Source organism: Haemaphysalis longicornis, unplaced genomic scaffold (assembly GCF_048455015.1).
Source record: "Haemaphysalis longicornis isolate Haplotype H1 unplaced genomic scaffold, Haemaphysalis longicornis Haplotype H1 scaffold_9, whole genome shotgun sequence".
Lineage (NCBI taxonomy): Eukaryota > Metazoa > Arthropoda > Arachnida > Ixodida > Ixodidae > Haemaphysalis > Haemaphysalis longicornis.
This window is the reverse complement of record NW_027526460.1, coordinates 64,054,611-64,079,929: the sequence shown is the minus strand read 5'-3', so window position 1 is coordinate 64,079,929 and position 25,319 is coordinate 64,054,611. Positions and strand designations below refer to the sequence as shown.

General features: G+C 45.9%; 1 protein-coding gene across 1 annotated transcript in view; it reads left to right on the top strand.

The window, feature by feature from the left end:
- LOC144151589 (fatty acid synthase-like) overlaps window positions 1-24,129 on the top strand; it is a 62,115-nt gene extending 37,986 nt beyond the window's left edge. Inside the window, exons 17-26 of the mRNA XM_077682696.1 lie at window positions 1,328-1,482; window positions 7,146-7,373; window positions 8,797-9,126; window positions 9,366-9,485; window positions 10,970-11,328; window positions 12,014-12,367; window positions 14,299-14,542; window positions 15,569-15,805; window positions 16,213-16,431; window positions 23,918-24,129. Of these exons, the coding sequence (XP_077538822.1) occupies window positions 1,328-1,482; window positions 7,146-7,373; window positions 8,797-9,126; window positions 9,366-9,485; window positions 10,970-11,328; window positions 12,014-12,367; window positions 14,299-14,542; window positions 15,569-15,805; window positions 16,213-16,431; window positions 23,918-23,949 (2,278 nt within the window). The 3' untranslated portion in view covers window positions 23,950-24,129. The remainder of the gene's footprint in view (window positions 1-1,327; window positions 1,483-7,145; window positions 7,374-8,796; window positions 9,127-9,365; window positions 9,486-10,969; window positions 11,329-12,013; window positions 12,368-14,298; window positions 14,543-15,568; window positions 15,806-16,212; window positions 16,432-23,917) is intronic.
- Window positions 24,130-25,319: the final 1,190 nt, after the last annotated feature.

Sequence of the window (25,319 nt, the reverse complement as noted above, 5' to 3'; positions counted from 1 at the left end):
ACCCATTATCCGAAACGAGAACGGAGAGTTTGTTTACCAACTGACCTCACGGTGAGATGCGAATGAGTGTTTAGTGAAGCGCTACATATTTGCTGGGACTGAAGAATCAGTATGTGTATTAGACCAAAGGCATCATTGGTCTAAAATCCTGTAGTATTTTTCGTCGTGTTCTTACCGTAATTGCAGATATAACTAACAGAAGCTTAACGTTGTATATCAAGCTCGCAGTTGCAGAAATCTTCAGACGTATTGGAACAACCCGTGATTTTCTACCTCGCCAACGACGTTTTTACTAGCCTCGGCGAGTGAAAGTTCGCGCCAAGAAACTACGAAACTGGTGATTTTGCAGATTTTATAACCCTGAGAGTGCTTACCATCACAAGACCTGGTAATCTAGTGTAATGGGTGCCCGTGTATATAAATGTTCGCTGCAGCAGTTGTGAGAATAGTCGTTCTATTATAGCTACGTTGAGCAACCGTGGCGGTGTTTAGAAACTGGCGCTCTCATATCTTGAAGGTAGCGCACTTAAACACGGACACTAGCGAAAGAAACGACAAACCACAGCGCTGTGGTTTGTCGTTTCTTTCGCTAGTGTCCGTGTTTGAGTGCACTACCTTCAAGATGTCCCACTACCAGCTAGCCCAGTTGTCACTTCTTCTGCGCTCTCGTATCAATTTTTTAAAGAAGGGCAAGCGCGTCCTCTTTCCTTTCAGTTTCACTTTATTAGTGATACCAAGAAATTAGTACAGTAATAGTATTGTACAGGCGAGGTTCCCTAAGTTAAAATCTGCAACGGGAGCATCGATGACTACTAACAAACAAGGAACTAGATCAAGCAAACAAGCAACACGTGATAAAAATGAATGGCAATCAATTATGCAATATCTTGGGGTGAGTAATGAATATTTGCTAAGTGACATGATATGCAACCAAACGCTACGCAAAGAAAAAAGGAAAAAATAGATAAAAAGAAATTAACATATTCTATTCAACGGCGGACATTTTCTATCAAAATACAATTATCTGAATAATATAACCAAACATCCCAAAACAGGCAGCTAATAATTTGTCAGAAAGAAGTTAGGCGAGTTTTTCAATGACGCCAATATAGAAATCAATTTTGAAGAAAGAGGCAGGTCATTCTATAAAGAAATGGCCGAAAAAGCAGAGGTCACTTTCCCATAATTTGTACGCGATGCAGGTAGCAAAGAGTTAAGGTTCGTGGCAAATCTGGCCACATTGTTGTTTCGTAAGAAAAGTGGATCAATAAAGTCGAGCAGTAGCTGTGCAAATACAAGTTTTGTTATTCGATTATTCAATTTCCAGGTGCGTGTTCGACGCAGGCCGGAGCGGAAGCAAGAAGTTGTCCGAATTTAGCCCAAGCAACCCAGAATACAGAGACATCGTTGAACGTGATCTTGTCATGAACGTGTACTGTGATGGACAGTGGGGCTCCTACAGGCCCATCGCTATGCAGCCCAGTAAGAAACCGAATTGCAGCTTTTAAGATATTAGCAATATTTATTATTAGAGCATTCTGGCAGGACATCTGATCACAAATGACGCTAACAAAACCCGTAGTCGGTATGATCAAAGAAATCACGAAAGTTTGTGGAAAATCTCAATATTTTCGGTCAGAAACAGACAGCTTCTATACAATTTTGAGAACGTGCTCTTCCCGAGTTGTGAAAGGTTTATCTACTGATAATCATTAAACTGGTGGGACATGTATTCTAACTCATTGCAAGCGTTCCGCATAATTCTATAGGCAGCCTTGTTAGACTTGGCGAACAAAGCGCTGAGTAGGGCTTGTTCAAAGCTATTCATCGCAAAGCTATTCACGCATCGCAAAGCTATTCACGACCGCAGAACCTGAGGCAAAATACGGACTACTATACGAGCGGGCTCTCTCCGTACGCGTGGAATTGCGAGAACCGGTTTTTTCTATACCTATTGGATCAGCCCATTGTGCGGGCCAAATCACCGTGACCGAAAAGAGCGCCGACAATGATACTAATGCCTTGATAAACATCCTCTAGCTACTGTATGCGTAATATCAGTGGAACCTTCTTTGCTGATGATCCTGAAATGCTTGGGCAAAGTTTGCTCTAGCTTGGCGCTCCGCAGCATTTTAAATTTAAGAGGACGTAAACACGTGCAGGTTGAATGTTTCGCGGCGTCAAACGTCGTGCTCTTTTCTCTCTTCCTGTACCCATTGAACGATCCGCGTTGTTGCTGATACTAACGTGCTTCGTGTTGAAATACTTTTTGGTTACCGGTTTGGTTTCAATATTATCCCACAATAACCTGGACAAGAAACTACTCATTGTCATCCCCCCTTCAGTACACGTCGGTAAAGGAGCTGTTTTAGTTGCCTTTGTTTCAAAAGCTGTTAGTTTCACTCATACGCACCGCTCTAATCCGCAAATAGGCTTTTGTTTTGGTGGGGCCAGTCCCGCGCAGCTGTTTGCTATTCCGTGTGGTTTTGCAGCGTTTGTGGATTATTTTTAGCAGCAGAGATGTTTAAGCTTTAGTTCCGCCGTGCGTTACCAGGACCAGGAGCATTGACCATCTGTTCCGGGGGGAGTAGTAGGAGTTGGCGTACACTCCCCCCTGCCCGCACCCGCCTCCATGTGGTGCCCCACGGGCAACGTCCGCACTCACGAGTCGAACAGCTAAAGGTGTGCCTGGCAACCGGCCTAAGCGGCCGTGTGGTGGAACCAAGGGTTCAAATGTGTGAGGGGCGCCGGGCCAACTGAGCCCGGCGTCCAACCACCACATACCTGGGGTGCGGGTAATCCCGGACTTGACAACCACTTCGGCCTAGCCGGGGTGGCCACGGACTCGACCTACCCACCTAGCGGATCATGCACAAACTGTGTCAGGCGGACCTCTACCCCATCCGGGACCCCGGTGAGCAATCCGCCGGAGGACTGCGTTCGGGGGAATGTCCCCCGGGACCAGCTGCCTGTCTGATATGACAGAGTTCGCGAGTGGTTTTACTCGGCCCTGAACACTACGTGGGTGTATGGATAGGCACCACTCGTGGACGCGTCAGTTGTCTGGGTACTACCGCGTGCGCACTGGGAGCTCTGCTGGAGGCTAGTCCTCAACTGCTAGTCGCCCTTTGCGCAGCCGTACAGGGAGCGCGTTCCATCTTGCGTGTCCCGAGTAGGAGACGATGGGTGCGCCCTGTCCCTGCGATTCGGCAGGTGGGGCTGCGGTGGGCAGTTCTGGCGCTTCGGGCAGCCCCCACCCCCACGAGGCGAGCGCACGTGAGCGTCCGCCTCGTGAGGGGCGCCCGGCATCGCCAGGCTTGCGCGTGGGCTTGCGCCACGTGAGGCGCTCGTAAAAAAGTACCGAGAAAAAATACCAAGCGCAGGTAAGCATGTGCCTTGTGAAGAGCGCCAGGCGTCCGATAGCTCGACCTTAAAAACACTCTGCTCGGCGTTCATGGCACGATCTCTCGCGTGCTGTTCTGCTCGCCGGTTTACGTGCGTTCGCGCCTGAAGTAAGGAGCACAGCCATCACGTTGGCACTACAGACGCCGAGTTCGCGAAGCCGGTTGCCGCGGGTTCTAGCCCGTGGGTCCACTTCGGGAGAGACGTGGAAGCCTGCGGAAAAAACTATCCTGGCCTGCCAGTCATGCAGAACATTTAACGACAAGTTGGAAAATCCATGTGATGTGCAACAGCCGGGTCTTTGACGGAAGGAGAGGGTCCGCCAGCTCGGCTGTTTCTCCAGCCTTGTTCCACTAGTGGAACGTGCGCCAATTTTTTGTCTTTAATCTGCCGAATTTTTATTTCGTTACCTCAATTCTTTACGCTCAAAAACCATTCATTCGATGGAGAGAGAGACACCGATATTCTTAACGTTCTCTAACGGCACCGAAAATATACAGATCGATTGTTTCTATTTGTGTTCCTTCAAAGAAAGCCATCAGATCTACAGAAGAGGTGGTTTTAATATGTAAATAAAATGTAGTAGAGCTGCAGTGTTGACTGTGATGTGACGTTTTCCACACTGATAAAACGAGAACGTATATATTCCGTCGCTAATACAAATAGAGCATCCTCATTTGCGCTAGCGACGCAGGCAAGGTCCCACCGCGCTACATGTTGTCTTTTTGCATACTTGATATAAGTGCTCGTGGTTGTCATCGTATTTACGTTTACAAGGTCACTAGCCACATTTTCCGTTGTTATAGATCCTAAAAAAACTGATTGGCACCTTCGAATGACTGGTACACCGTTTTAAATAGCTTTCTCTGTATTTTTGATCATAGTATACTTGTATAAGCTTTAAATGTATGCGCTACTGGTGCTGCTAGGCAAAAGGAATCGTTATCAATGCCTTTGGAGTTTCTGAAGTTCATCCGGATCCTTAAGTGTCAAAGTGTCCTGCAGCATTTGCTTTGCCAGGATTTCTCGTTAGTGCCAATACCAGGATTGCAGTCAGCATGTGTATAGCACTACAAATTAAAGCAACTTCTAACCACATTCATATAGCAATGATTGGTGTTGTTTTTACTAAGCAAGTGCACGGCCGGGCTCGACTCTCCTCCTCCCACGCTCCCCTTACGGCCTTCGCAATACCGGTTCGGCGCGTGGGATTTTTTGTGACGCGTAGTTGGGGGAGCTGACCGCACGAGGGCAGCACCACCTCACCGCAAGCTCCGTGTCGCCGCCTATCCGCGCAAAGTAAGAGCAACGCATCTTGAGTGTTGACAACACGACCAGTGAGCTTTCGCTGTGGCATTTCCGCATGAAATGAGGCAGCTGGTCTAACTGATATGGCCCAGATATTTTTGTTGGTTTATAAAAACGATATATACGGAAGGCAGTTGTTTACAGAATAAGATCAGAGCAAAAGCTGTTCGCGTATATACTGTGCTTGCAACATTCCCGACACATAATGTTTTATTTTATGGCCAGCTTTATACAATTTTCGGAAAGAAGCGTATTCCGTATGACCATACCTGAATAAAGAAGCAAGACACCCCACATGAAATGCCTAATGTAGGCGTGTAAAACGCAACAAATTACACCAAGGACGACAGGCACAAGCGCTACTTCCAACTATCCGTTATTCGTAGCTCAGGGATGCGGGTTCGATTCCTGGCCACGGCGGCTGCTTTTCTAATGGAGGCGAAGAGCGAAAATGCTGTGTGTTTCAGATTTCGGCGGACGGTTAAGATACCCAGGTGGCCAAATTAAGCAGATTTCCACTACGGTGCGCCTAATCGCCTGTGTAGCGTCGGTGCATTTAACCCCATAACCAATCAGCTAGCATTTATTTGTAAAAACGCTCATATATTAAACAAAAAATGCGCACATCAGAAAAATATAGATCCCGCAGCGTATATAACCATCTGTCAGGCGACAAAATGGCAATATGTTCTGACACAGCTCATGTTCTTAAGTACAGATAACAACTAGGCAACAACCGACAACTGTGTGACACCCGGAACTACACACAAAAAAAGAAAAAAAAAAACAAGGCAGAGAAAGCAGGGTGCGGCCGTTTGGACTTATTCAGTGGCAATACACGCAATTTATTTGGCCGATAAACACAATGACGGCCTAGTTATGCGAGTGTGACGAAGGTGATCCATCTATAACGTCCCAATGGTTTCTCTTGCGAGCTGGTTTTTCTGCTTTGTTATCCCTACAGTCTCATTAAAAAGAAACGTGCATTCGCATTTCTGGCAATGTGCACTGAGTTGCAGTGTATATTAAAAATATATATATTCCTTGTTAGCTGTGTTCCTCCCCCGCTGGCGAGTTTTTTCGGTTGATTTCCCGGAAAAAATTGGTGACGCCTGGATATTTATATACAGCTTGGCAATTCTCCTTGACGAATCATAAATCCGACTGTTGAGTGGATAGCAGTTAAACGATGAGGCTTCAACTGACCAAATTAGGCTAGCTTGTTTTAAAGCAGCAGCACTACCATACTGTGGTCACTATGTGAATGTAGCGGTTTTAAGTCCTTCAATTGATCGTGCAGAACACGAAGCCATTTCTCCACGTTGCGGTCGATGTTCACGACATCTTTTCATGGCTCCACCATTAATTTTCGCCGCTATGAGTGCTGGCTAACGTTACTATGTTAGATGCTGCCAGCTTACCGGACAACAGTGCGTATTCGTCGAAGGATGTGCAACCATGCACTTCCCCGTCACAAATTGTCACGCATGTGGCAGTAACCGGCGCTGCGGCGCACACACTGCGTCTGTGAACGCGCTTGGCGGCGCAGGCACAAGAGTGGGTGAGCAGCGCCATTCCCAACTTGCGGTGGTAGGCACGAAGACGCCCCAAAGCGATGGCCGTAAGGAAAGCGCGGGAGGAGGAGAGTTGAGTCCAGCCGTCGCAAGTGGTGAAGACCTCAGTTGTTGCCGAGGGGATTTTGTTGCGTTCTGCAAACCCACACGCGGAGATTGCATTCTAACAGGTGAAGGATGCCGCATGCTTATGTAAAAATTGTCTCGGCCATAACGTACTGCGTAATATTACCATTTGAAATATGCTAAGAATCTGTCATAATAAAAATGAATTGCTGGGTAAGGAACAGCACATCGCAGCGATATGTTCAGTTTATTTCACGGTCGTTGTGTTGAGTGAAGCGGCAACAGACTTGGTTAATTTGTCACAGTAAAGACGCATGTTTTCCACTCTAATTATAACCCGAGAAGATGGCAATGCTCGATATACTCTCCGCAAAAACAGGCTGAACCATTAACCTCACTCATCCTTTTGGCTCTTCCAGAGGGACCATAACCATTTTCCCTCGCAGATACGTTTTTCCGTATTTGAATTATTTACTACAAAATAAACAAAAAACAGTAAATTTTAACGAGGGGATGATATATTTTCGCAGTGGAAGACACTTGCAGTTTCTGATTCTTCGTGGTGGTTTAAAAGCTTTTATGGGACAATCTTGGGTTGAAAATGGTTACGCAACAAGCAATGTTGACTTAATTCATTTGACTGTAGCTATATTGCGTCATGTCGCTTATCGGGTATCGTATATCAGATTCCTCCAATATAACCAGGTTCCTTCAGCGTCATTAATGTGATTGTTACGCCATCAATTCAGGAACTCTAATCGCTGGCAGTCATAGCTCTCTAAATGGTCCTCACAGGTGGTGCCCTGAAGAAGACGGCGGAATTCGCGTGCGTGAACGTATCTCCCGGTAATCCTTCAAGCGTGCACTGGTACGAGTCTTCGCTGCCGTACAAATTCCCGTGTACACCGAGAGCACCCAGCACCGAGAGCACCGAGCGAGTACTTTGCAACGTGTATTTCGCCCCGCTCAACTACCAGGACAGCCTTATTGCCACCAGAAACCTTCGCCAGACTTCCGTGCTGGGTGAGCATATATGTACTCTATCTTCACGACATCCCTCTTTTGAAAGCAATGAAGATGCTGATGCCCTTGTTTATTGAGGAATGCTTTTACATCTAAAGGTATATATACATCGCCATGACTGTAACGTAGATTCCGCTGAGAGCGAAATCAACCTTATATATATATACATATATATATATATATATATATATATATATATATATATATATATATATATATATATATATATATATTTCGAATCAGAATAGGAAGTGAGGGGCTCGTTGAAATAGAAATAAGAGTTGGCAGTCAAGACAACCTCGGAATGCAAAGGGGAGGATGTGGTAGGTCATTGAAACAGATAAAGAATTTGGAAAGAAAGAAAGTGGAGAAAAAATGCCCGCCAGGTGGGATCCGAAACCACGACCTCGAGAATACCGGTCTGGTGCGATAGCCACTACGCTACCGGCGGGGCGATTTTCCCGTCCACTTTATGGGGTATCTATGTTAAGCTTTTTTGTTTCCTGTGCTTGGGGGTGGTAGCCAGCGCCACTCGGTCTACTCGGGGTGAAGGGGACCTTCTTTTTAACCCCCGGGACGTGACTCGAGTGTCTACGACATGTCAAGAGTGGTCGACCAGCGTTGAATCTTCTTTAGCTTATTATGGCACTAAGACTGCCAGAACAGAGGCCCTCGCTATGCATGTAGCGAATCAGAATTGGAAAATAGGGGCTGGTTGAAAATAAGACAGAAATAAAGTCTGGCAGTCAAGAAAACATCGGAAAGCAAAGGGGAGGATATGGTATGTCATTGAAACAGATAACGAATTTGGAAAGAAAGAAAGTGGAGAAAAAATGCCCGCCAGGTGGGATCCGAACCCACGACCTCCAGAATACCGGTCTGGTGCGATAACCACAACGCTACCGGCGGGGCTATTTTTACCCTCCACTTTCTGGGGTATTTATGTCAATGTAATTTTTTTCCTGTGCTTCGGGGTGGTAGCCAGCGCCACTCCGACTTCTCGGGGTGAAGGGGGCCTTCTTTTTAACCCCGGGACGTGACTCGAGTGTCTACGACATGTCGAGAGTGGTCGACCAGCGTTGAACCCTCTTTAGCTTCCTATGGCACCAAGACTGCCAGAACAGAGGCCGTCGCTATGCATGTAACGAATCAGAATAGAAAATGAGGGGCTCGTTGAAAATAAGACAGAAATAAAGTTTGGCAGTCAAGAAAACCTCAGAAAGCAAAGGGGAGGATATGGTAGGTCGTTGAATTAGATAACGAATTTGGAAAGAACGAAAGTGGAGAAAAAATGATCATCCTGCAGCTGTAGACAGACAAGAATAAAATATCAATTTACACTCATTGACGCCATACTTGCATACATGGCCGAGCCTTGGCAAGCATTCCTAAAGAACCATTTTTTCTGTATTTTCTTGTTCAGAAAACCTGGCCACATTTGGCTCTGCTCTCGGAATAGAGTTCTCAGGTCGTGACCCGTGTGGACGCCGTGTCATCGGATTGGTGGCATCCGAAGCAATAGCGACGGTGGTAGCGGCCGACCCGCAATTACTTTGGGAAGTTCCCACCGCCTGGAGTCTGCAAGAAGCATCCACAGTTCCAGTGGCCTACTCCGTGGCCTACTACGCTCTGCTGATACGGGGCAACATGCACAGCGGAGAGTCTCTTCTCATCCTTGGGGGTGGCTGTGATGTCGGCCAGGCCGCCATTTCGATTGCATTGTCAATGGGATGCATGGTGTTTACAACCGTTGGTAAGTGCCTACAATTGTACGGAAGATTACCCATGCTTTTGAGAACATTATGGCTGCATTTTCACCGAAATACCAGTTGAATACATATGTATAAATGTACTGCTGGAAAATACTGCCGAGACACCGGCAACTGTTCAGTAAAGTTGACAATGATGCAAGAACTGAAACAGTCACGGTGTGTTACGAGAACGACTTTATCAGTCGGAGCTCGTTGATCGTTTCCTTCGCGCTTCATGCAGGATCTGCGGAAGAGCACGAGTTCCTAAAATGCCGCTTTCCAGAGCTAGGGGAGAGGCATATCGTGAATACAAAAGAAACGTCCTTCGACAAACACATCCTCCTACAGACGGAAGGCACAGGTGAGTCGGGTATGGGATTTGGGAAGGCGGTAGAACCGTACCTCCTAGAAGCGCCTGCTAATCACCTAAATATTTTTAAAAATTTTCACACATGCGAAGTATGAATTAAACCGCAGAATTTTGGTTTTGTTGTGCCTGCTCAAGTATTTCCACTAGGACATAATTTTGCGCTTCTGCTAGCTTCGGGCAGTTTATGTGGGAGTATCGGCACAAGACAGCATAGAAACTGCAGGGGAAGCTCCTCCACTCAAAAAACTTCAAAAGATCATTAAAGTTCACACAAGGACAACTATGCGCAAACTTGCTTCTAGCAATGCGGTACGTGAAAGAAACCACTCAAGGCCGACAGCCAAGCAGTTGTTTGGTGGTTCTTCGCTTTACTGTGGATTCTATAGTATAGGTGGTATTTGTTGAAAAGTTTAGCTGTCAATTTCTTCGCTTGGAAACACTAGAAATTGCCACGGACATGGCCGATGCGCCACAGGCATGGCGCGGCTTGGGCCACTGCGTCCGCACGCCGAAAAAAAAGAAATACCGGCGTGCGTCGTCTGCTACGTTTCAACCCGATCCTCAACGGTGGCACCCACAGTGGACTCGAGGCAGTACTTTGCGTTCGGTGAGGTAGAGTTTGTGACGTGCAACACAGTCATGTGCTTAGCACGGTTAAGTACCGCCATTCCGCGGAGCCCGACGTAACCAGTGACGGCGCACTTACGTGGTTGCCTGCATGCACGCCTCGCCAGTCAATGCAAGCAATACACACCATCTTACATTGCATCGCCCTCCCTGTACACACAGTAAAGATCTGCGTTCTCGTAGTGAAGCTCTGTATAACGCAGCCAGTTTGGGACAACCTTTTTCCCATGACTTGACACTCAAAGGTCTGACGTGATTTTACGTAGGTTACGTAAATTACGTTAGTCAAGTTCAGTTCAGTAAAACTTTATTAAGGTCAAGGAAAGAAAAAAGGGGACTTGGGTGTAGTCCCCTTTCACGAACGCAGAAGCTTGTACCCCGGCCCAAGCCCTTTCAATTGATTTTTTTATTTGATTTGATTTTTATTTCTTGGAAACAACCAAGTGGAGGCTGAGACTAAAGGCGGACGTGGCCTGACAGAGGCCTCAGCCACCCGATTTATATCGTACATAACAACACGTCTGTTCACAAATTTAAGCATGATAGCACAATCGTAATAGAGAAATAGCACAACGCAAAGTCATTACTACACTTCTTATGCAAATCAGCTGGCACTCGTCATCCAAGGCCTAGCTGGCCAGAGTCGCCTCCCAGGTTTCTAGTAAATAACGGACGCTATTGTTCTCGGTTGGCCATATAACATTGCAGCTCCATACGGTGTAAAAAAGGGTGACTTTCTCGCAACGTGTAGAACAGTCCGCACTAAAGTAGGTTTCTTCTCTGTTCAGGGCTCTACGTATAGTCGGTAGTTTTATCCCTACACCATTTATTCTTCTTCAACCTACCAGGTGTAAGCCTGGTGCTCAGCTCCCGGACCCAAGACGCCCTCCAGTCTACCTTGCGCTGCATCTCTCCTAACGGCCGTTTCCTGGACATCCACGGATTCGATGACGTTTTTGAACACATGCCACTGGAGAATTCAATGTTTCTTAGGAATACCACATTCCACCACATTCCGGTGTATTCCCTCTTCGGCGACGACCCTTCAGCGGCTGCGGTGAAACGTAGCGTGGCGAAACTCCTCCGTGATGGCATCGCCTCTGGAGCCGTTCGGCCCCTGGACACCACTGTCTTCGGTCGTGACAAAGTCGAAGAAGCTTTCCAGTTCATGGGATCTTCTATCCACATCGGCAAAGTGGTCATCGAGGTAAGCCGACGTTTAAGAAGCAACTACTTTCATGTTTTCTTTCTCGCGTCTGAGAACCATACATGCAAAACTTTCTACCGAAAAGCAACCTGATGAGAAGGACTAAGCAAGAACCGGCAAGGCCGCATTGCTTGAGTTGGTTAGAACCATCGTTAACCACAAAATGAAGTAAAAGTTGTGTAACGAGCAGACAATACCACACATTATAGAAATTTCGTCGGATTCTGCCCATGGGATTTTCTGAGCGCAAGAAATATATTTCCACCGTTGCCTGATCACTGCGGTGCGCCATATACAATACGTATGATTATTTGCTTCTGCCTCGTGCGATATGTATAACAGCGTGGTACAAATAGTTGGTACACGGAAGCACAATATATGATTCTTAGCACTTTTAAACAACACGATTTTAGAGCGAACAGCTCTCTATATTCTAAAACACCAGTGCAAGCAGAATAAAATATTTGTTACCAAGTATTTCTTTCCTATTTCAAAGTAAATCAAAGTCTCGGATTGTCTTTGAAACTCCTATTTATTTCCTCCTTAAAAGTGTCACTAACGACGTTTCCAGAACGAGCTGGTGTATTGAGTACGTACCGGCCTGCTATTACAAGCTTCTCCCGTTTCTCCGAAACGCCGTAGTTTGGATTCCTGATTGATTGCAGGATACTAAAATTTCTTGCAGATACGACCAGAGAAGAGCGAGGGGAAGGCTGTTGCAGCCCCGTCACTCAGTGTGGAGGCTGTTGCGCGTACATGGTTTTACGAGAGCAAGTCGTACGTCATCATCGGAGGGCTGGGAGGTTTCGGTTTGGAGCTCGCGGACTGGATGGTGTCGAGAGGATGCCGCAAACTCCTACTATGCTCCCGGTCTCCCGTGCGAAATGGATACCAGCGACTTTGTCTGCATCGTTTGGAGCAGGCCGGTGCCAAAGTGCTGGTTAGCACAGCAGATGCTTCAACTGAGAGTGGGGCCAGGGAAATCATCGAAACCGCCATGACACTTGGAGCGGTCGGCGGGGTTTTCAATTCTGCAGTGGTAAGTACAGAAAAACGAGAAAAAAAGGTATGTTTGGTTGCTCCAAATATGCCGCTAAGGAAATTCTACTGCAGAGCAACGTTAAGCCATTGTTCATCGTGATCACAAGGAGTGAGCAAAAACTCGATTGTCGAATTCTCGCGGGTGCGGCTCCTGTTCATCGATCGATCAGCAGGTGCACTGAATGAGCAGCTCCACAGTGGGTGCTACGCAAGGAAAGTTACTTAAAACTGATTTTTAAACCTCGTGGCTAGCTCAGCGTCACCACTGCCACGCTGATATGTGCTCAAACTTTGTACCGCAGCGAGCGCAGTACTTAGCCGCAGTAATGTTTCACAAGGAATTGTTCTCAATATGGGCCCACGACTCCCTGGGATTTATCTGAGGTGAGAACTAAGTTATTCTCAGGAGTCATTAGGGGTACGAATGCATGGAGATTCAGATATTGTATCAGCCAAAACAGACCAGCGTTGAAAAATGACGCGGCTACCCAATTTTGTTCAAGGAATGGCGCCTTTGTCACTACTGTGTTCGTTTTCAGGGAAGGCATTTTACCTTTTATCGAAGTATGTTAGCCACTTCAGGCTGCAGGCAAAAATCAGCCCCCATGATTGATGCATCCGGTTTGGTTGCCCGGCGGCAAACTGACACGAGTAAGGCTGCTCCACACGTTCTTTATCATACCCGCCTCCATCGCGTTAACACATTCTACCTCCTTGTGGAGAAACTTGTGTGACGGTAATCACAATTTGTGTTGGCAACAATTGCTTGTAAAGAGCTACTGATATTGCAAAAAGTTAATTGGGCTAACATAGGCAAGGACTGAGTGAGTGGAGACGCAAACAAATGTTACGTAGTTTTTCACACCGCTTGAAATAACACACGAACTTCCTCGAAATGGGATTATCCGGCTTCTGAATATCTCTGAATATCGCAGATGCAACAAACCGAGAGATAACGAGCCACCATTGCCCTTGAGCTGGATGCACTCAAAACTGATGAAAACCGCAATCAGTACACAATGCTTCAAGATTGCTTTAACAAAGTCGGCCCGTATTTAGTAAACAAGATGTTGGTCATTGGAAATGCACACTTGACCAAAGCTAGCTACCCCAAACATTTGTTAGCTTTCGTAACTAAAACACTCCTCAGAAGTGAGAAAAGGTGAAAACGATGCCATTGAGTCAACGCTAATGGACAGGGAGAAGATAACAGTCATATATGTACGAAAATTCTCCCACAATTTGGAAAACATAGCTGCGTGGTCGAATGTAAAGGTGGTGTCTTTAGCACCAAATAAACTAAAAAAGCTTGCAGACTGAGGAACCCTAGCCTCTTTTCGAGGCCTAGGTGCAGCAAAAATCACAACAATCGTTTTGTAGCATGTACAGAAAGCGTGATGTACAGCCTTCCGTTGTATCGTGGAGAAAGGCACGTCGGCCAGATGACACGTACCTTATTGACCGCCACAGAGAGCACAGCAACGATGTAGAGAACGGCTGGAGGACGGCTTGGCTTGCACTGCTAGCAGTGTGGATAGAACATTCTGTACGAGAAGCAATTCTGCTATTCCGTGTGCAATTTCTGGTAAAACGCAAACATCAACTCACGTGACCCATAATAGAAGCACAGATAACAAACGTGGAGGACCAGTGTGTCAGCACTGCCTCTGTCACACTACCTATGAAAGAGATCGGTTTCTGCGTAGAACGTCACGTGATTACACACGTATTATGACGTGTGGCATTTTTACGTCAATATTTGAAAACCTCGCAATAAAACTGTTGAAAGTCAGAGCCCTGTATGTGTCTAGTCCCTTCGTCCGTGTTAGCAGTCTGTTAGCGCAATCAAACTTTTTCAATGTCCCGCCAACAGGCCCAAACTTGTACCCTTGCCAGCAATTAACACTGAATTTTGGGTTTTCTTTGCAGGTGCTTGCGAATGCGCTCCTTGAAAACCTGTCTCTAGAGGATTTCAAAACTGCCTGCAAGCCAAAAGTAGACATCTCTCAGCGTCTCGACCAGCTCACTCGAAACATTTGCCCCGAGCTTGACCACTTCGTTGTCTTCTCATCTGTGGCGTGCGGTCGGGGCAGTAATGGACAGACCAACTACGGTTACGCTAACTCCTTTATGGAGCGCATCTGCGAACGCCGCGTCGCTGACGGATTTCCTGGTGAGCTGTAAACTTTGTCGGATTTCTGAAGTACAGTTTAAGTTTTCACAGCATGCATGCAAGCAGTTTGTTTGGGGTGTTCTGGGATTGAAAGCAGGCAACTCAAAATCGAATTCCGGACTTCTGAGAGTAGAGTGCCGCCAACTTGCCCTGTTTATTTCCAGTCCAAATAATGTATGTAAGTTGGAATGGTTTCTGCTCATATAAATCTGCGCTGCTTAGCCCAAGTACGCTAGTTCGATACTTGCTGATGGAGACCAATACCGTATACGCCCGCGTGTATAGATTTCGGAGCACGCTATAGATCCTGAGATCGTCCAAATTATTACTGAGCCCATCCAGTGTGGCGCGCCTCGTATCCCTGGTGTGGCTTTGGCGCTTGAGCCCCACAACTGCCTCAATCAATCAGTTCTCTAAATCGGAGTATTGCGTTCACACCTACTCTATACAGAGTAAATCACCGCTTTCGCATTAACTATGCGTAATGCTTTCTCTTTTAGACACTCAGCCACACTTCGATAAGCGCTTTGGCTCTTTACTTCGCATGTGGAAGCACTGCGAAAGATATAGCTATTGCCAGCACGGAGCGGCACTGCGTGATTTGCTCGTCGCAGCAAATACTCCTTCGGTTTCTGTTATGCTTTTTGGGGGATATCTTTTTAGAGTGACTATCGAATTCATTCATTGCTCCACGTGAAGGAAAGCCAGAGAATAGCCGCTGCACCACTCTAATGATGTAATTCCAGCAGTTGAAGAACGCCAAGGCCAGGACAGAGATAAAAATGGTTTGAGCAAGTTTCTAAGTCATGTGATGGCTATCGAGCAGTTTTTTCTGACTGACATACATTGCGACCTCCTTCTATAAGTACTGGATGTGCTGGTTGACTACGCTCTGCAAGCATTTAGGATTTCAATCAAAGTTGAAAAAAGGGTTTTAGGGTCCCTTTGAATGACACTCATGCAGTAAACAGTGCTGCGAATGTACCTCCCCATGAGAACCTAATGAGAGAATATTTTTTCTTAAAGCACTTGCCATCCAGTGGGGTGCCGTTGCTGATGTCGGCATATTCCACGAGACCGTGGGCTCAGACATCGAGGTTCGTGGGACGCTCCCTCAGCGAATATCGTCCTGCTTGGAAGTATTGGACCGGTTTCTAAGCCAGAAGGTCCCGGTCGTGGCCAGCCTTGTCAGGGCTGGCAAATCGCCAAGTGCCCACGCTCACGATCAACCAGATCTCGTCCAGTCCATTGCGCATATTCTTGGTACGCCCTGACAATTTGCCGTCTTTCCTTCACGCCATTGTTCTTTGGTCTAGACTGTCAAACCAGGACTGTATTGTGATTCTGCATGTAAGTGCGTACTCCTTTTGTCTGCCATTTTGTTTCCCTGTTTTGCATAAGATTTTGGGAATTTTTTTATTCCTCCCCCCGTATGAAGCCACAACTTCAATGTCGTGCACTGATAATGGCTGCATATAAGCGGCTAGATGTTGAATGGGTGCAAGACAGTCAGTATTGCTAAATATAAAGTTCTTATATAGAGAGGAAGTCATCTGTGGAACCGGTTCGAGAAACCGACTGGTACGTTTACAGCGCGGAAAAGCCTTGTGTGTAATGTTTCAGCATTATTCGCGCCATTAAATTTCACGTTTCTGCGTTTTGTCTTATAGGCATGACAGAATCGTCGAGCCTAAAGCCGCACATCTCCCTTGGTGAATTTGGCCTGGACTCTTTAACGGGAGTGGCAGTGCAAGATACTATAGAGCGACATACTGGCCGTGTATTGTCCATGCGAGAAGTCCGGCAGCTTAATTTGAAAGCCTTGGAAGAGCTGAGCCATGCGGCGATAGTGGTGTCCGAGAAGAACCCTACGGCAATGAAGAGGAAAGGTAGGACTGCCCAACCCGTCCCATTTTCAAAAACAATTTAACACTTTGCAACTTTTAGTCTCAAATTTCTGCCTCCAGCAGGTCGAGCTTGAGGCACCTGCAGTTTCAGAAAACGGCGGGATTTTCAGAAGTGTGAAAGCAGCGTCTTTTATAAAAAAAATAATTTCCTAGGCACTCGTAGAGTAATTGCACATGGCCGCATTGTAATTACATTGCCAACTTCAATTTTATTAGCCGTGAAATGATACGAATGCCGGCGGTTTTCACTAAAGCAGCGGCTTTCGTATTTAAAACAAAAACAAACTGCTTCAACAATTCAGGCATAAATTATGAACTTTTTCTTGGTTGTTGAAAATGCTTACGCATAAAAAATGATGTGGGAACAGAAATGTGTGGAGCTCAGAAAACAGACTTTTGCACAGCGTAAAAGACTAGCAAAAAGAGATGTGTGAATTCCTGCAATAAAAAATTGCCGCCAAATTCGCACTTTAGCTGCGAAGACTGATGAAACAGCAGAGGTGCTGGTCTTCACTAGCTTTAAATTGCCTTTTCTTAGGTCTGCCTGTCATATCGGTAAAGGGGACACAGAACGCACGTCTCGACTAAGAGAACACCTCCATGTCAGGGCTTACGTTATGACAAGGCGGAGCCATCCGCGATACGCGTCTCCCTACACGAACATCTGCGCTGAGACGCGCACCCTCCACACCTGCTTTTCAGCTACCAACCTCCTCGCCCCTTTCCCTCGCAATTCTTCGCCTAGCTTTCTCCTCTCCCAACTTTGCTGCACTGTGTTGTGAGAGGAGCTAGGCACGAATAAAACACAAGCTGAAACAACTGCGCTGTTAGAAACAAAGTCTTTTTCTCAAGAGGAAGATAGTTAAAAAGAAAAGCTTCCTCCGTGTATACTGAGTGAAATCAAAGTCCATAATCTGCTTCATTAAAGTCCAAAGTCCAAAGTGCTACTGTCTAAAGACAATGTCCGCGCTACTAACCCAAGGGAACCAAAGTATATTTAATGGCCGCTAACATCTTGGGAGAGCTTCGCAAAAAATGGCAGTGATTTTTTTTTTAATTTGGTACTGGACCTGTGAGTTTTGTCGTTTTTCCCCTAAACTGTACACATTAAAGTTGCCGCAGATTGGTTGTTATGGTGCCAACGTAGACAATTATTATGCCCTTTTCTCAGTTTCGTTCTGAGGTTTGCATGCGTGGAGGAATCATTTGGCTTTTATGCAAACCATACATAATTTATAGGAACCTGAGGCGAGCTGCTATCTCAACAGTAGGTTCTGAAAATCCGGGCGGATAAGGCTCCTCTCTCGCGCTCTGTGCGCGCCAGGAACGAAATCTTACAACATTTTATTGATTTTAATGCAAGTACATGGAAAGGCCTACATCTGGGGAGAATATCAGAAAACTCGAAAATGTGTTTTTTTTTTTTATAACAGCGTCCGAACTTCGCGTTTTTCAGTTTTTTCTTCAAACTTCCGTCGCGTTGCATCTTAATGGTATTCTACATAAGTTTATTATACCATACGTTTGCTTAGAAATGCAGGAAGCAGACGGGAGTAAAATTTGAACGTTGTAAATTGAGCACTTTTTGAAATATTCACGTTGAAAGTTTGAACAAATTGGCCTTTGAGTGAAATTTGACATTTTATTGCGAAAGATTTATAGCCTTCCCAGCAACAAAATTTAAAGTTTACAGCAGGCGTAAATTGGGCAAAACATTTCGAATTCCCCTTATGCATATTTTCGTAGATACACGCAGCTAGGTTGGCCGAGGTGTACGGGCAGGTAGCGGCGGGGGTCCACCTCGTCACATTCTAAGTTTTTTCGCAGTTGGGGACTAATTTTGTAGAGAACATATTGGTGAATATAGACTGTTGAATAATTAGGACTTGATACAAAAAAGTTACAGCAAATTGAACAGGTCGACGAGCCACACTCTGTTCGATCTTATCTAAGATCACAAAGGAACAATTTGTTATGTTACGCCAGTGATTTGGCGAACGATGCGATAAAGGCCGGAATAGCACGTTGGCCAGAACACTATCGTACAATACAATGTTTGGGAATTCGAAATAGCGCGTAAGGGGCTGAGCAGCTGGTCAGCAATTACGCGTTTCCTTTAGCGCGGCGCAACTTAAATCGATAAGCAAGGAGTTCCGTCGATATATATTACCTTTCACCAAACTGCCTTCATATATACACACAAAAAAGATGAAAACTTCCTTCACCTACCACAGACGTTTTGCTCTTCATATTTTCCTAATCTTTCTGTTTTAGCGTCGGACTGTATAATCAAACAAACATGATTATGATCATATCATTATTTCTTGTCTTTATGTTTTCCCGAATGATACTCCAGTCGCCTCTTTTGAATACCGCTCTTGACCAAATAACGCTTCAGTATTCTCTACATCTAGGTGTTTTAGGAATAAGGATGATGGTTTTCTTTTTGGGTTGATAAATTGGTTTGGCATATCACGCGAGTAAACCCCTTTGAATCATTTCCTCTACCACTAGATGAATAAAGCAAGGGCGATGACATGTGCTCTACAGACTCTAAGAACATGCTCCACTGAAGCAGACGACAAGGGACCACTTCTCTGCTTCGGTAGCTGTTTTGATTATGAAGGCGAAAACCGAACGTCCGTGTGTCAAAGCTGCGGCGGCTTACGTTAGAAACACCTAGCGGTCTACAGCAGTCCGTAACTTGTACAATAGACCCGCCGCGGTGGCTCAGTGGCTAAGGCGTTGCGCTGCTGAGCATGAGGTCGCGGGTTCGATTCCCGGCCGCGGCGGCCGCTTTTCTGATGGAGGCGAAAAGCAAAAACGCCCGTGTGTGTTCGAGATTTCGGCGCACGTTAAAGATCCCCAGGTGGTCAAAATTATTCCGGAGCCCTCCACTACGGCGCGCCTCATCGCCTGCGTTGCGTCGGCGCGTTAAAACCCTACAATCAATCAACTTGTACAATAGTGGGTTTCTCAGCCCTTGTCTGTCCGCGCCTTGACAGCAAGTAGCGACACCGACGAGGATGGGCACGTCAGTTTGTAGAACACGCATGCCGAAATTGGTCGTGTTGCTACGAGATTCACCAGTAGTTTTTTTTTTTGTAGTTAATTCTGCTGTAGGTGCCCTGATAAGGCGCTGGTATGCCTATTCGTCGACCGTCATTGAAACAAATTGCTTTTTGTGCAATCTTATAGGCCACCATAATTCACAATACGGTCATATACACTGTTATCGAGCTGGGCATTTTGCCATGTGCATGCTGCCCAGTTGCAAAGGAAGGGAAGCCCGTTGGAGAGTGTGCGGTCACGTCTTGTTTGTTCTTCCGCATTTCACAAGGGAGGAGTAAAACAAATATCGCTCGCTTGATGCCATCGGCACGCACAACTCCCAATTACAAGTTAAAGTTTTGCTTTTTTTGCCAGAACGGGCGTGGGTCACCTCCATTTAGCGGTACTTGTGCGTGTTTCTAATTCGCTCGCTACAGCCTCGCGAAAATGGCGTGTTGATAAGAAACGACTTTATCATTTTTCGCTTGCTGCCTCACTACCACCATTGACAATGGTTGCTCCCAATCTTTCCGTCAATCCGTTGTATTTTTTTCTGGACCGAGGCAAAGAACTCTTTTGGCCCTCTGTCATTTTCTATTGAATCGCCAGTTTTCGCCCCATGTATCACTACTGCTGGTCACGATTTTATGATACAGATATACAGGCGGTGAAAAGCAATATCACGAGAGCGTCGACCGCCCCAATAAACAGGCCAATACGGGTGCAGAAAATACCAAATTCAACGCGTGAGCTACAAGTGTGCGCGAAAAACTGATCTTGCTGGCGTCTCCTTTCCGTACGGGGCATTTAGCTTTTACAGCGAAGCGGTACTTCTAAATCTTGTGTGCATTCCTAGAATAAGTCTTCAGCGGCAATACCTGAGCCGAGAAATAGACTTGAACCTAAATCATGATAGAGAGAACGACATCGTGATGGAATTTCCCTATATACGCCGTACCCCACCACGACACTGTCCATAAAATGAGCACGAACTCCGCACAAGCAAGAGGTGGCCGTCCACACCAGTACGCCGTAGGTGAATAGAGTGGAAGAACGCTGACAATCGAGCGAACAGATGATTCAATGATTGAAGAGATGAACCAAGATTTACCATAGTCGCCAGCGCTCTTACTGCACTGTAGCAGGAAGGAGCAGCGTCACAACGCGAAGGAGACAGAACGAAGCTATTGGAAAGCGTTAAAGCCTATCGCGAAACACATTTGTGCCTCGACAGCAATGCGTCTGGGGCGTTCAAGGGAACACACTCGCTTTCGCATTTACGACACATAAGAAGTGTTTAGGCGTCCTCGGACATTTTGTTTCGTAAATGTGGGCAACTGAAGGGAACCTAAGCTTTCACCGGCAATCTGCGATTTTATCAATGGTTTGCCCTTCATTTTCACAGCGAAGCTGTTAGCCTCTCGTTGGTCGGGAAATTATGTGTCGCAAACACAAAAACCCATGCAGGACGCAGTAGTTCTCGCCCAAGACGCCGAGCTGCTCCAGGCTACTCAGGCGTGCAGCATAGAGCTCAGTGTTCGTGAAAAGAAAAGGCAACAAAACAAGTGTAGAAACCCCATGATGGATGATAAGGCGCCGGTGGACAATGGGAACACACCTCAACCCGTGTCTTCTGGCTAAGATTAGGGGGGCAGCTGCTGCCGGAAGGGGAGAGGGCTTGACGTCATTTGAAAGCTAGCGAGTACGTCACGCTAGTCAGCACCCGGCAGTTTTCGCCCAAGACGTCGAGCGCATGCGTCAGGACACAGCAGCTTCCGCAAGAGAAGAGTGCAAGCGGCAAGTCCGCCGAGACAACCAGGAACATTTCATAGCCTCCCCCATTAGCCTGCGTAGGGTTTTACAACTCCTGCGCTGGACATCCACTTGCACAGGGCTGGATGGCCGCCTTTATTTCTTTTGGATTTGCTCCTTAATTCTGTAATAAGGCACTGGAACATGTACCTGTCGGCGCTTGCGTACAATTGAAAAAAAAATACATAAATCAATTGAACACGCGTGTTCTTCAGATCAATTGTGGTCATCGAGTTGTTCAACATGCTACGCACTTTTCTGACCCTAAGTGGACACTGAATTGGATTCTAGGTTTTCTTTATCTCTACTCTGCATAATCTTATTGTAACTGGTTACTGACTATTAAGTGGCAGTCTGAAGCAACGCCACCTGTCGAAAGCATTTTGTTATCTTGAATGCATGGTCGGTCAGAACACCGTATGCGCCATACGTGGGCCACGCACTAATTTAAACTAGGATGCCACATTGTTTCCAATGTATTTCGAGGTATCTCACTTTCCAAATTCCAATTTTCGTGAACATCGTGGTTAAAAATGTATATTTGTTTCGTCAATGGTTTGTAGTTCTTAAACATGTTCAAATCCTATCAGGTCTACTTAAAATCGCGGGGAGTTACCGTGTCTGGTCATACGCTTCGCCAGTGCGGTAGACGCAAAAGAACATTTTTGAAAGCAATTTCTTTGTTCAAAAACTAGAGCCAGAATTAATCTGTGATAATTTGCATTGAATCCGACGCATTGTTTGGCTGAAGACCTGTACTTGCGAAACATTTGAAATCTATACGAATTGCCGATTATTTCTTGGAATTTCATGCGTTTCCCTGGTTGCGTGTTTCCAAATGCTTAGCTGCCCAGTCCCTCCCATCCTCCCCTCACTCCCAGCGAAATGTGTGATGTCACATCCCACGCTATTCTCTTGAAAAATTGCTTAAAGGAACCCACCATTCGGTTTAGGTTTTCCTCGAGTTCCATACGCCTAGCCTCGAGCTCGAGAGTCGATTTGGAGACCACTTGCGTTTGAGCCCCAGCATGTCTAACAATTTTTGTGTTTTTAATAGTAAAAAAAACGTTTTTAACGGGTGTACTACACGTTGTTTTCGTTGATTATGGTTATTTGGTGGGCTTTACGTCAGGTTTGCGGTGGCGCGCCGCCTATGATCACGTTTATATATTGTTCTGCATCGCCCGAAGTGATGTCACAGATGCCCCCCCCCCCCGCGCAGCGCTTTGAAATACGCAGCGCGGTCAGAGAGCAAAAGGTCATGAGCGCGTTTATGACAGCTGTGCTTGAGTACTTGCGTGTGTGCAAGAGTGAATATGCATGTTCCGCTTTGTTTGCAAGTACAGCTGTTATGACATAGGTTCGCTTTTGTCGCGGGAGGCCGCAAAACAAACCTGTCAGCCAGACAGCCAGTTGATTGAAACCGGGAAAGGCAGGCCATGAATATTTCGCATTCAAGATACCGTCAATAGGTGGAAAACGATCACTACTTGGTCAACGCATTGTAGGCTGGTTAAGTGGTGTAATTTGGTGGTTTGTACAGCTCGCTTGGGAGTCTCGCGTTTTTAAGGAAGTTCAGCTTGAGCCACCATCTTCTGTCTCGTTAGTAGCTTTAACACTAGCTCGTAATGGAGATCTGCCCACTTCATTTCGGCGGACTTTCGGTACGGGGGAAAATCTGCATTTAAACCGAGCATAAGTTTCGAAAAAAAGTGTGTGTACTGTGGTTCATGTGCGCAATCAGCAGACTACATCGTGTTGATTTGCCACTGGAATCTCTCGATAAGATTAGGAGGATTTGCTCTTGTGTCAGTTGGGGCATGTGCACACAGCTACCGACACCAATGGAGAGAAGAACGCAAGGACCGGCGCATTTCACGTATTGGCTTTTCCAAGCCCAAAAGTATAAACGTCGCGTAGCTGTTTATGTTGAATACAAACTAGCACTTCTACGCTGTTGCCGTCGCATTTTCGTAAAAGAAAACACGGTAAAGGAAAAGTGAATGGAAATATTGAGTTGGCTGAATTTACCAAAAAGACGGAACTGCAATACCACAAAAAAAGCTCGTGTGAATGGTTCAGTGTGCATGAGTGACAATAATGGGTTTTTCACCACTTTGTAGAACACCTATGCGGCTTTTATCTCTTGTGCCTGGGCTACTGAGCCCCCACTTGCATTTCACTCTTAAAAAACGTAATGCTGTGGGGGATTCGTGTAAGTAATATCTAGGCTGCAAAAAAAATTCCTAAACTCTGAAGCCTTAACGTAACTAAATTATTCGTAAAAACAGGAGTAACAATTTACCGCTTCAAGACCGAACTTTTAACTCTCCTAAAATGAGTATTCAACAAGCTCATTAGTAATTTATACAAGCAAACCGTTGTGAGAACTCCAATGGTGTAAAAAAACGGTTAGGCGTGATAGTATTCATGTTCGAATCTATGCACTAATAGCCCATGCTTCTATCGAGTCTGCAGAGAAATTAACTTCACTAACTGAAACCGCGTCTCGCGGAGTTTTGCAGATTATGATGTTTAGATGTCTTATCCGTAAGCATCAGGTTATGTTCTCAAATAGTCACTTTCACATTTCAATTCCTTGCAGCGCCTACCGGCTCATCCGACAAATCTGGATGACCGAATCGTCTAATGTCACCGGGAAAGAAAGCCTGACGCCGAACAGCAGACTTTGGAGACGTCAGGCCAGACAACCGACTTCGAAGCTGCATAAGTTGGTAGAATTAGCAGCGCACAGGATCTGCAAGGGGTGGTTTACATTCGCAATACATTTTTTCCTATTTTACCGAAATAAAGGTCTTTCAGACCCCAGTTTCATCATCAGAGAATTTGGCTGCAGCTCATTAAGGTCATTAATCACCATCATCATCATCATAATCATATTCATCAGTATCAAAACAGATCAATTTGTTTAAACGAAGCTGACGGATGTTTCCCTCTACTACACGCCTACAAGGTACTTACGAAGGTAATCGCTAACAGAATTTCTGCAACCATAGATTTCAGTAAACCTAAAGAACAAGCGGGGCTCCGTTTAGGTTATTCAACAATGGACCATATTCACACGAACAATTAGGTGATAGAGAAGTGCGCTGAACATACTGAACCCCAACACATAGCCTTCATAGATAATGAAAAAGCATTTGACTCGGTCGAAACCCTAGCAGTCATTCAGGCATTATGAAAGCAGGGGGTAGATGAGCATTATGTAAGAATACTAGAGGATATCTACAATGGGTCTACAGCTACCATCATCCTTCATAGGGAGAGCAGTAAAATACCTATAAGGAATGGTGTCAGACAAGGAGACACAGTCTCTCCAATGTTATTCACAGCATGTTTACAAGAAGTATTCAGAACGCTGGATTGGGAACAGGTCGGAGTAAGGTTTAATGGAGAATACCTCAGTAACCTCAGATTTGCTGATGACGTTGCCTTGCTAAGTAAATCGGGGGACGAATTGGAAAGCATGCTTTCCGCACAGGACGAGCAGAGTAGAACCATGGGCCTGGAAATTAATATGCAGAAAACCAAAGTAATGATTATAAACCTCACGACAGTACAGCAGTTTGGGATAGGGGGCGAGGTAGTGAAAGTGGTTAGCGAATATATCTACTTAGGCCAAGTTGTGACCCCGGATCCCAACCATGAGGCAGAGATAATTAGAAGCATCAGAATGGGGTGGTGTGCATACGGCAGACATTCTCAGATAATGAATAGCAGCCTACGATTGTCCCTCAATAAGAAAGTGAATGACAGCTGCATCTTACCGGTACTCACCTAAGGGGAAAAACTTTTAGAGGCTAACTAAGAGGGTTCAACTTAAACTGAGAACGACTCAGCGGGCAATGGAGCGGAAAATGATAGGTGCAACATTAAGCGAAAAGAAGAGAGCGGAGTGGGTCAGGGAACAAACGCGTGTTAAGGACATCTTCGTAGAAATTAAGAAGAAATGGACGTGGGCTGGGTATGTAATGCGAAGGCGAGAT